The 12746-nt window shown below is 39.1% G+C and overlaps 1 protein-coding gene across 1 annotated transcript; it reads right to left on the reverse strand.

The window, feature by feature from the left end:
- Nucleotides 1–7504: 7504 nt before the first annotated feature.
- Nucleotides 7505–11974, reverse strand: LOC308402961 (uncharacterized protein). Its single transcript, XM_080892138.1, has 8 exons — nt 11848–11974; nt 10921–11127; nt 10362–10649; nt 9963–10271; nt 9430–9525; nt 9018–9092; nt 8732–8787; nt 7505–8262 (listed from the first exon to the last, which is right to left on the reverse strand). Exons 1-8 carry the CDS (start codon nt 11885–11887, stop codon nt 7963–7965), a joined length of 1371 nt encoding a protein of 456 aa, XP_080748264.1. The 5' UTR covers nt 11888–11974; the 3' UTR covers nt 7505–7962.
- Nucleotides 11975–12746: the final 772 nt, after the last annotated feature.

Genomic DNA, 12746 nt, shown 5'->3' on the forward strand with positions numbered 1-12746 from the left:
ACCGTGCTTTTAATTTTTACCAAAATAGGATACCGTTTTGTGTTCTACATTTACAGTTCATCTTTCACCGTGAAATTCTGGCAACCACAGCTGCCAGTAATTCTCTGTAAATTCCGGTCTGTGGCGCAAAAAAGCTTGTGTACTTTGAGACTTGTAGAAGTTTGTCCAGGCTGTACGCTACGACTGCTAGAATTTCACTCAGAAAAGTGAAGTGTTAGCCACTTTGAGCTCTCCACAAACTGAAGTCAATCTGATGTAATCCCACCTCAGATGGTTAAATGAGGCCCTAAAAAACTCAAAACACACACACAAATAAAAGCTCCAATGTAATGAAAAAAAGAGGAGTTAATTTATTAATAAAAATCCATTTTGTACATTATGAAAGGACGCACAAATGAATTGCTCCATGATGTGTGAAATAATGTCACACAGAAAAACAATATTTAAGAAGAAACTAAAGCCAGTGACTCACAGACTAAAATAAATGTGTGTTCACATTTTATAATATTCATTTTTTAAAACAGCAAGTGTTGCTGACAAAAGCCTATATTTACTACATGTTTTAGATCTGTTGGCTTTTCACTTCTTATTAAGGTGTAAAGTGTGTTGCTCTGAAGTAAATTACAGGTTTTAAATAAAACTTGTCAATTAAATGTAAAAACTGTTTAGCAAGTTTTCGAGACAACAGAAGGACCACCTGTGCTGCAGGCCTCGCTAACTATCCACAGAAATACTTGTCAAACATATTTCTAATTTAAATGTTATTAATCTTCAGCAGTTAAATGTTGGATCTAAGATGTTCGTCTGCCTCTTTGAACAGTACTAGTAGCAGCGACATCTTTCTCTCAGATGAAAGTTGTGTTAACTGGCATCTCTCTGCTTTTTAACTAATGAAATGATTTATGTAAATGCTAGTTTCATATAATCAGGGCCAGAGCAATACATAAACACATACTGAACATGCTTAAAGGCAACGTACAAGTAAAAAGGGAATAGAAAAAAATGTGTTAAAGGTAACATTAAGCTGTGGAGACCATGACCATGGTCTCCATCTTCTGCCATAAAGTTGAGAGGTTTAACACAGGAGTCTATTTGGAGAAAACCTGAATTAGTCATTAGAGGAGCTGCAGCTTTTGGTACTTGTGTTGGCTTAACTTTTCAGCCTTGGATGGTGAATTTTCACTGAGTATGGTACTGTGCTGTGCTTTTTTGTGTAGATATTATGTAGTACAATTTTATGCTACACACTAGCTCATTTATTTTCCTTTGTGCTCCATTCCTCTTCAGACACATTAAAAAAAGAAAGGTTTTATCATTGTATTTTAATGATTTTGGCCACAAATCCTCATTTCTATTTAGCATGAACCATGCAATAATTTCTGCATTTTATGTTTTTGATTTTGTGATTGTATGTAAAATAAAATGAGAAAGATCTTATTATAAATGATTTTCCGAAATTGAAAAAATGTCAGAGATATCTGAAGACAAACCATGTGATGACTATAAGCAGCAACATCAGCACATGCAGACAGTGAACCACAACTGAAATCACAGACCCCGGGTCTGTGGACAAAACCAGAAATAGAAATCAATCCATATTTAATCAATCTATCATCAATACTCTGCTTTGAAGGAGATGCATTTTGCTCCATATTTTAAAAATTATGCAGATATATTCTAGTAGAGCATGTTTTACAGATCAAATTCAAATACCCTCAGCTTGGGTAGAGGCCCCGGCCTTCTGAGATCCTGAATACGTAGTTTTAGAAACTGAATGGATGAATGTAATCAGTCTGTTTACAGTGCTGCTTATGGAGACTTGATTTAGTTTATGCTCTATCTGAAAGAAACTATTTAGCTCCTCCCCCTTTAAGACAGCTTTCCTTTTAAGGAAGTCTTGAACTGTTAGTGGGTGGGGCTTCTGTGCATCAGAGGCGAGACAGATCATGTTTTTCAGATTTCTGTTCCCTTTTGGACTAACTGGGTAAACAAAAGCATGCCTTCTACACTTCCACTCACACTTTACTACATTAGGAATGAAAACTCTGTGACATGCTGCTCCAATATTAGAAAATAAACCCTCCTAAAACAGTTTGTAGAACAGTCTGAGACCTGAACCTTCTCATTATTTAAAACGCTGGCAGTGTTTATTATGAACATGCACCAGTTTAAAAGTAGATTCATACTATTGTTTAAACTTTGGTCATATATCTAATGCAATATTAGTCTTTAGGCCTCAAAAACAATCAACAGTTGACTCTGTGCCAGCTGATGAGGTTGTGCAGTGAACTGTTGATTTGGTTGGTTACTCCAAAACTAAACGACCAGAATGGTATTCAAGAGCATACATGTTTACATGTATGTGAAAAAAGTCACAAAAACATATAACAGATCCACTTTAGCTGGTAAACCTGATGAAATGTTTGTAATAGAGATTTCTGAGAGCTGAAGACCAGGGCTGTGTTCCAGAAAGCAGCTTCAACAAATTGTAAGTGTAAATTTAAACTTGAGGAAGTCAAAAGATGGTAACTCTGAGTTTCAGTTTTTAGTTCCAGAAAGGATGATCCGAATTCTTTCAGCGAGCTCTGACTGATTACACTAAGCGAAAGGTTTTCATTATATTGGAACTGTTTATTGTTCTTTTTAGCTACTAAAGAATAGTTAAACACCACATGTACTGCTACTATCACTACTACTACTCCTTCTTAACAACATCCACACATTTCTTACCAGGTTCCAATAACATGTTCTTAATGACAGGACATAAGTTTGATCTTTGATAAAATACATTTGTAGTACCCACGACCTGCCTGTTCAAGATGTTTAATGACCACTTTTGACCATTAAATGACCTTTTTTTTTTCATGTTACAGAGAAAATCCTGTATTTTCTGACACATCCTTCTGTGAGCTTGCTAAGGTTGTTCTGCTGGGAATAAATGTATCAATATAATCATATTTTTTTATTTGTTTTTGGTTATCTGCAGCTGAATTGAACCCATGATGCTGCATATGCAGCCACTTCAAAGAAGGCCTCATAACCTGCAGAGCAAAGAGAAATGTGATGTACAGTTATTGAATTTGTGTGTCTGAGAACTTCAGTTGGTTGTAGACGTCCTTCTTATACAGATAGGACTTGTAGAGTTCAGACACTGAAATATAGTAAACATATATATGCATATACAGGATCTTTAGTGATCCTGTCATCAGAGAGACGACGAGTCGCAGGAACTTCATCGTGTTGGTTTTGGAAGTCTGCAGTTAGTTTCCTTTGGTCACTTTGTCTCTTCAGTCTGTCGCTCGCCAGTGTTGTTTCGTAAATTTCTCTCAATTGTTCTTAATTTTCTTTTGAACGCAACTCTTTTCTTATCATACTTTGCATCCTCTCATTGTATACATGATGTGGTGTATGAGAGAAAGACAATAACAGGAAGTCTATGACACACTGGTTATGCAATCTTTTTTCACAACATCCCACTGTGTTGCAGTTTCTTCTGAAAACACTCTAACTGTGCCTGGTTCTTTGCTTTGAGGTTAGATGAACAGAGGGTTAAAGTAGAATGTGGTCTAACTCTGGAAGAAGGCAGTGTTGGAGAGGTAGCTGCAACAACGATGACTTCATTTCGAACTAAAAGATGAACTGCAAATACCTTAAATTATTCCATAATTACAGACACAAGCATGTGATAGAAAGAAAAATCAAAATTCAAGAGGACAGATACAGAATTTTAAAACAAATGCATTCACTTGTTTAGAACATTTATTCTGAATGCAGCGAGAGATGGTAACAAAAGGCTGCATATGCTGTACATTTTAGAGCAGTCACACACACACACACACACACACACACACACACACACACACACACACACACACACACACACACACACACACACACACACACACATGCACACTTTTTTATAAATCCACATGCAGCCAGTTGTGTATAAGTTGGCATAAGTGATTACTTATACCTAGAGCTGGGTGGTTAGCTTGCTACCAAGATGCTGATGATGAACAACAAGCTTAAAATAAAATGTTTTGTTGAAAAAACGCAAAAGCTGACAGTTTGTCTTCGAGGAGCTTCAGCAGAACACAAAACGCCTGCTGTGGGCCGTGCTAATTATCATCAGAAATACTGTTATAGTATATTAAATATTTCAGTTGTATTAATCTTCCTTGAGTATCATTCTCAATGTGACATTAGCAAACAAAACATCTTTATTTCTTCTGTGAAGTTGAGTGTTTTAACACAGACGTCTTTGGTGACCAATCTCTATCTAGACAACGTCAGGTGGTCATTAGAGGAACTGCAGTTTTTGGTTCTTCATCACTGGCTTGAATTTATGCAGCGTAGAGCAAATGTGATTTGAATGTTGCATGACATAGATGAATATGAGTAGTCATGCATTCAGATTTTATGAATGCACAGCGACATACTAACATAACACATAACAACAAAACAGATTTTTCTTCATGATCCATTGCTCCTTTTCTCCCAGTCAGTAAGAGTAAATAAAGATGTCAACTCAATAACAGTTTAATAACAGCTTAGCTGACTTGTTGTAGCACGATTTGTTTGAAGTGACTTGAAACAGTAACAACACCATCACATACAAACAGGGAGCCACAGCAGGAATGACCCTGTCATGAATCTGTGGTTCAAAAGCAAAAAACCAAATGACATTCATCTTAAAAAATCTATTATGTAAAGCAGAGGTGTCAAAAAGAAATATGAAGAAGCATACGCTCACTTAATCCCACCCTGTCCAACTAAAATCAATCTATCTATCTATCTATCTATCTATCTATCTATCTATCTATCTATCTATCTATCTATCTATCTATCTATCTATCTATTTATTAGGGGTGCAACAATACTCGTATCGATATTGAACCGTTCGATACAGTGCTTTTGGTTCGGTACGCATATGTATCGAACAATGCAATTTTTTTTATTTATTTTATCAACTTTTCTTCTGACAATGCTGTCTGTGTTGAGCGCTCAGTGGATCTGCGTTCGACTACTTCGCCTAGGCTGCACTGTCAAGTGCAGATCCACTGAGCGCAGCGCAAACTAGCAAGACAGACCATCATCTCACGACCCAACCAGAAACCGTCGATTACTGCGGAAGTGCGTGCACTTCTGAGGACCCGAGACTCTGCCTTCAAAGCGGGAGATAAGGTGGCGCTTAGAAGAGCTAGGGCCGAACTTTCTCGGGCCATCAGAGAGGCGAAGCGTGTATACGTCCAGAGAATCCACAACCACTTCAAGGACAGCGGCGACACACGGTGCATGTGGCAGGGCTTACAAGTCATCACTAACTACAGGATGACATCACCTGCCTGTGACGGTGACGGCTCCCTCCCAGATGCGCTGAACAGCTTCTACGCTCGGTTCGACAGGCAGAACGACGTGGCGGCGAGGAAGTCCACCTCTCCTCCGAACGACCAGGTAAAGCTGCTGGACCAGACAACATCCCAGGCAGAGTGCTCAGAGAATGTGCTGAACAGCTGGCAGATGTTCTCACCGACATCTTCAACATCTCTCTGAGCAGTGCTGTCGTTCCCACGTGCTTCAAGGCCACCACCATCGTCCCCGTGCCCAAGAAGTCTTCTGTGTCCTGTCTCAACGACTACCGTCCTGTTGCACTTACACCCACCATCATGAAGTGCTTCGAGCGGCTCGTCATGAGACACATCAAGACCCTGCTGCCCCCCTCACTGGACCCACTGCAATTTGCGTACCGCCATAACCGCTCAATGGACGACGCCATCTCTACTGCACTCCATCTTGCCCTCACACACTTGGAAAAGAAGGATACACATGTTCGAATGCTGTACATAGATTTCAGCTCAGCATTCAACACGATCATCCCCCAACAACTGATCGGAAAGCTGAGCCTGTTGGGCCTGAACACCTCCCTCTGCAACTGGATCCTGGACTTTCTGACCGGAAGGCCTCAGTCAGTACGGATCGGGAACTGCACCTCCAGCACCACCACACTGAGCACTGGGGCCCCACAAGGCTGTGTGCTCAGTCCTCTGCTGTTCACACTGCTGACTCATGACTGTGTAGCAACACACAGTTCGAATTACATCATTAAGTTCGCTGATGACACGGCCGTGGTGGGTCTCATTAGCAAGAACGACGAGTCAGCATACAGAGAGGAAGTGCAGAGGCTAACGGACTGGTGTAAAGACAACAATCTGTCTCTGAATGTTGACAAGACAAAAGAGATGGTTGTTGACTTTAGGAAGACACGAGGCGACCACTCACCGCTGAGCATCAACGGCTCCTCTGTGAAGATCGTCGACAGCAACAAATTCCTGGGTGTCCACCTGGAGAAGGACCTCAGCTGGTCCCTCAACACCAGCTCCCTGCACAAGAAAGCCCAACAGCGTCTCTTCTTTCTGAGAAGACTGAGAAGGGCCCAGCTTCCACCACCAATCCTGACAACCTTCTATAGAGGAACTATCGAGAGTATCCTGAGTGGCTGTATCAATGTCTGGTTTGGGAACTGTGCCGCAAGACCCTACAGCGGATAGTGGGAACAGTAGAGAAGATCATCGGGGTCTCTCTCCCCTCTATTGAGGACATCTACACTACACGCTGTATTCGCAAAGCCACCAGCATTGTGGCTGATCGGACACACCCCTCTCACACACTCTTCACACTCCTACCATCTGTGTTGGGTCCGTCTAGCACAGGCCCACCGCTGGAACGAGACAATTAAAAAACACAGCAAAAGCATTGAACACCAAGTAGGCAAAGTTCTTCTTGTTACTCATGCATGAGGGAGACCTGCCTGGAGCCAAGTGTCGTTCCACCACTTGACCTCCGTCAGACTCTCAGCCAGGTTCCCCATAGCACTCCTTTTATTGTGGTTACATGACCATGCATAGGGTCATTAACATATAACATCTTACATAGGTATACATGTGAAAAAAGAACACTGTGTGTGTGTGTGTGTGTGTGTGTGGGGGGGGGGGGGGGGGGGGGGGGGGGGGGTCAGAGTGTGACCCCATAAACAACTTCCCTTAACCTGCTGGTCTGGAAAATCCAACAGTTCATCTATATGTAAAAGGCACTTAGACTCAACTACGTTAATCCTACCATAAAACAATAAAACAAGGTACGACCTCTTCCCATGCTCCCAGGATGTAGGTGTGCATTCCAGTGTGGAATACACACCAAGCCTTTGCAGCCTGCTAAAGATCACACATCCTATCACTACACAATTGATTATACACCTCTAAGCATATATGGTTAAATATTTCTAAGCATAAATTACAATCAACAATACAAAACCTAAAAATCTGGAAAAAGGTACCGAAGCATTCGGGCACACACATCCAGACTGTGCAACAGCTTTTTTCCACAAGCCATCCGTCTCCTCAACAAAAAGGGACTGGACTGATAAACACACACACACACACACACACACACACACACACACACACACACACACACACACACACACACACACACACACACACACACACATACACAAATACACACACACAACATTATCACTCAGCTTAACTACCTCAAGCATTGAGTCTAGACTGACTAATCAAAATAATAATTAAAAAGTCATGAACATTTTTTTGTATCAAAAAAATATCGAACCGTGACACCAAAGTATCGAACCGAACCATGAATTTTGTGTATTGTTGCACCCCTACTATCTATCTATCTATCTATCTATCGCAGTCAGTCAAAACCTCTCTCTCCTCGTGGTTATACGCGGTTTTTGCAGCTACATAGTTTTACAGTTTGTTTTACTAACTCTTCATTCTGAACCAAATTTTCAACATCCTAAGACAAGTTGCTGAACCCCTGAGTCATATTTAACGTTATTTAATCATAACATCACATTAACACATTTTCACTAAAACTAATTCTACAAGTTGGATGTATAATGCTGAAATCATCTAGAAATTCCTGACAGAGCTGATCTTATTTTCGTATTTGCTCTAGCTCATTGACTGCTGAGTAGAGATTCTCCTCTGCTGGTCTGGATGCTTGAGTGATGGTTGAGTTATCTGGACGTTTTCTGAAATCCACAGTAGAATATTCACAGGCAGACGTGCTGGGATTCACTTCCTCACCACCAGCTTCCCGAGAGTGGCTCTGAAAGTTGATGGTAGAGTAATGTACTGAGGTGACATCTGTGTGCATGCCGGCAGTGACATAAATCGAATCCACTGCATTTCCTGGCGTCTGGAGGCGCTCCTGGATTTCCTCATAGGCAGAGTCCTGCAATTGAATGCGATGAAAAATTAAGTTAAAAAACAACACATAGCATCCGAAAAATTAACAATATACATGCAAATTATACTCAGAATGGCTAATAAGATAAAAAGTCATCAGTTTTATATATATATATATATATATATATATATATATATATATATATATATATATAAAATTATTATGTCATTTAGCAAATTCAAACTGTAGTTTAAATATTTTCTGAAATTATTCTCAAAGAAGTTCAGTTGTGATGTGTTGAGTTGCTGTTATTAATTTAATTGTCATTCAGATGTATTAAAGCATTTTTTTCTTTCTTGCAATAATGTGAAAAACATTTGAAGCTTTATAAGAGACGCCTGACTAGAACACTTTTGTAAGCCGACATCTGCGTGTGTGCAGCTCTGTTCAATTATCCATGATTGCTGGGTCAGACTCTGTGCACCAGTTATATTAAAGACATTTTCACACTAACCTCTTTGACGTGCTGCAGCGATGCACTAATTCCTTTGTTTTTTGTACATGAAACTCCTGGCAGAAACAAGTAAGAAAAATTAGGGAACAAGCAAAATCACATGTTGAGTATTTTCTAGTAATTTGGTTTTGTTCAGTGTGATTTAAATAGAAATTTTCAAACTATTATTAACTTGAAATTTTAGCAGTAGACATTACAAATAGAGAAGTACATGGGTGTGTTTATGTGGGTAAAAATAGCCTGTATATAGTTGTGTTTCATGATGTGCAATAATGCATGTTCTCACGTTTGTAAATAAGGAAGAAACCGATCAGAAACACAGCCACGCCAATGATCACAGCAGTGGTAATCCCAAAGATGACTGCAACACAAAACCAGAATAAACATTTCCATCATAAACGTCTCAAACTGTCTTTGTTGAACAATTGAAAGAAAATAGTATAAAAACAATGTGAATGTTTTATACGTGTGACCATCTTGAAACTTCCCCATTTCTTATGAACAGCAGAATTTTCAGGGTGTATCACACATCTCACAACGACTTGCAGCAGAGCCTTTGGTTCATGTTACATATGATAGAATTCATAAATTAAATGTAAAACACGCACATGTATCATAACTTTATGTCCTGAGGAAATAAATGAGTTTTACAGATGTTAAAAGGTAAAACTAAACAACGTGGACATCTTCAGACTTACCATCTGTCTCCAGCTCTACTGTCACACCATGACTCTCAGCAGTTGTGGTGGTTGTTGTAGTTAAAGGGGTAGCGGATGAAGGTGGTGCTGGTTGTACTGAAAGCAAAAAATAAAAAATATCTGTTGAAGTTTGCAAATTAAAAGTGTTTTTTCTTGTGTTTGTTATTTTGATTTCTTCTTGTGTTGTGATCTCTGGTGGGATGGTTTTGTTAATAAATTGACACTCTTGCTTAAATGTCACAGCTTTTTAAAAATTCATCTTGGTAATTTTTTAAAACGTTGTGCTTTGTTGCTGAGAGTAAAAAACAGTTATTATTATTATTTTCCCATCTTAAAGCTCAAACAGCTTCCTGTCATATAAAACTTTTGTATGTTACTATGTTTGTGTAAGTAAGCAGTTTAAGGGTTCATACAGTTTATTTCTAGTTATTATGAATAATGTATAATAAAATAGGTAAAAAAAACATATGTCTGTCTTGTGCTTAATGACCACGGGTCAGATGACAGCCACAGAATAAAACAGCACGTCTCACCTGTCAGGGACAGTCTGTTGAAGAACTTGTTGCTGCGTTGTTGTTTTGTTTCCGCTCCACACCAGTACGTCCCGCTGTCTGCTGATGTTACTTCTCTCACTGTTATCGTGATGTTTTTCTCTTTTATGTTATCAGTCATGAAAAACCTGTTGTTCATACCAGGCTGGCTGGTGTTTATGAGAGCTTGACATATGGATGGATCTTCTCCCTTACAGATGAACTTTGTTGTTGAGGAGACAGTCTGGTTGTATTTACACCAGTAAGTGAAGTTCTGTCCAACAACTGGGCTTCTTTTGAAATTTTTAATCTCTAAAGAAAGAATTTGCCAGCAGACAGTATTTTAGTTGTGCCATTTCCTAAAATTTAGACCTCGGGGGCTGAACATGTGAATTTACTCACCTTCGACTTTCAATTTTACTTTTGTTAGTGCGACATGATGATTGTTCTCAGTGAACTTTACTCCACACCAGTAGGCACCCTTGTCCTCACTGGACACATTACTGATGGAGACACTGTATGTGTTTGTGTGAAAGGATATTCTGTCTGATAAAATGTTGTTACAGACAGAAGATTTCTCTTTGCAGAAAAACCACAACTCAGGTTTATTTTCAGGATGATCGCATCTGATGGTGGCTTTAGCTGTTTTGTATGCAGTTTGATTGAATTGCTTTGGACAGCCATTTTCTTCTGCAAAGAAAACAACAAAGAAAAACGTAAACAATTCTAACAAAATGGTTGTAGGAAATGAGTAAGTAAGTAAATAAAATGTCTCTAAAAAAATAAATAGTGCATTAATAATAAGTGTAATTTCTTGAATTGGCAGATAAAATTTTTACTATTGGAAGCTTTTTTGTTTGTCTTTTTCATTGTTGATGGTTCTTATAAAAATATTGTTTTATACAGTAAAAACAAACAAACAACAAATAAAAACACTTGAATTTTAAAGCGAGTCTCTTACCAAGTTTAAATTGCAGTTCTTTTTTGTCATCATTCTTTTTGGGGTCCTTGTTCTCATCTTGTTTGAGGATTACTCTGAGAGTCTTTTTTTCAGTTTTTGAGCTACGATCAGCTACATGGACCATTTGACATTTTCCAGGTGTTTTTTGACAGTTGCAGGTGAATTCGGTCCATTCTGATGTGAATCTCTTCGTTTCTGACTCACAATCTAAAGACAAACACTCACATCATGTCAGTCATTGTAAGATAATCACAGGGGTTGATGCAATCATCTTAAAGACATCATCATCATCAATCATCTTTTTTTATATAAATGTAACAAAAAAAAATCCAGAATATAAATACTAAACGTTTCTTCTATTTCTGGTAATATGAGTTGCGTGAGTTCTGGGCCGTGCACTGTTACGCGAGTTGATCACACCCAAAGTATCTTTCTTTATTTAGAATTATTGACCCTACATTGGCAATCAAGACAAGCAGTGACACAAAGCTGTTTAACAGCTTAAAGTAACAATTTGGTTACTTTGGTTTGTTACTATAATTTAAAAGAACTGAAAATAGCTTCTAAATTATAGTAATAAACTTAGTGCATTTAAATCCAGAACAGAAAGCTGCTGCGTGAATTAAAATATTTATCAATATCAAAACTCAATCATTACGAAACTGGAGAATCTGATTGATTATACTCGAGTATTTCATCAGTTTCTGCTGCAGTCTTGTGGTGTTTAAAGCTCTGAGAGTAAAGACTAAAGATAAAAACAGAGTCGAAGCAGAAGAGGCTTGGCCTGCAGGCAAATTCCACAGAAGGAGGATCGTATATTAATGGTAATTGTTCGAGGCAATGATGCAAAAGAGATTAAAAATGCATAACATAACAATTTACAACATAGTTATTATTATTGCATCATATGTATTCTGATCTCCTCACCTGATATAAGTAGGAGGATGAGCATTAGCAGTAACTTCATCGTGTTGGTTTGGGTTTGAAGGCTTATTTATCTGCAGTTAGTTTGTCTCTCTGGTCTGTTGGTCAAAATTTAGTCTTCCGACTTTCTGTCTGTACTTCCCCTTTGCACTTTCTAAGCATACACTCCTCCTCTTATACATTACATCTTTTAGCACCAAACAGGAAATAAGTGGTCTGTGAAACAGAACCACTCTTGACATGCAATAGTTTTCCAATAGTTAGACACAATTTGCAAATATTATTGAATCTTTTTGCAAAACTCTAACCACTCTCCCACAGTGAAGCATATTTTCCCCAATGATTTACATGTGGTGAATAATTCTAAAGACAGAAGGCAGAAGTAAGGCAGGAGCACAAAAAGCCCCTCTTCTTTGGAACCAGCTCCCAGTTTGGATTTGCAAGACAGTTTTATGACCCAGGTTATAATTTTGTGCATTTCTTTCACTGCTCCACACCTCAGGGTGGTGGTGTTCATTTGTTCTTCTGTGTTATCAGTAGCGGTTTTTGATACGGGCGACACGGGCGGTTGCCCGGGGCGGCATCGTGGCGGGGGGCGGCATCATGGTCATCGGCAAAATAAAAAATTGCTCGTACTTATGCTGCTCCAACATCAGCCAGCGCATATTGGGAATGGCATAGGCACCGATCGGTTTTCTGTCGCCCATTTGCTGGGAGTAAGGGCGCCCTCCGTTTGTGAGGTGCGCCTGCGGCTTGCTGCACAGAGAGGAGAGGGCGGGGCGGCGGGGGCAGCATCTAATAACCAACTTGCAAAATAAAACAAAATAAAAACAAACCAACAAACACGAAAACACCAGACATCATGATACAGACTTATAATTTGCACCGATGTTTTCTCGAAA

This window comes from Rhamphochromis sp. 'chilingali' (genome assembly GCF_963969265.1).
Source record: "Rhamphochromis sp. 'chilingali' genome assembly, chromosome: 9".
In the NCBI taxonomy this organism is placed as follows: domain Eukaryota; kingdom Metazoa; phylum Chordata; class Actinopteri; order Cichliformes; family Cichlidae; genus Rhamphochromis; species Rhamphochromis sp. 'chilingali'.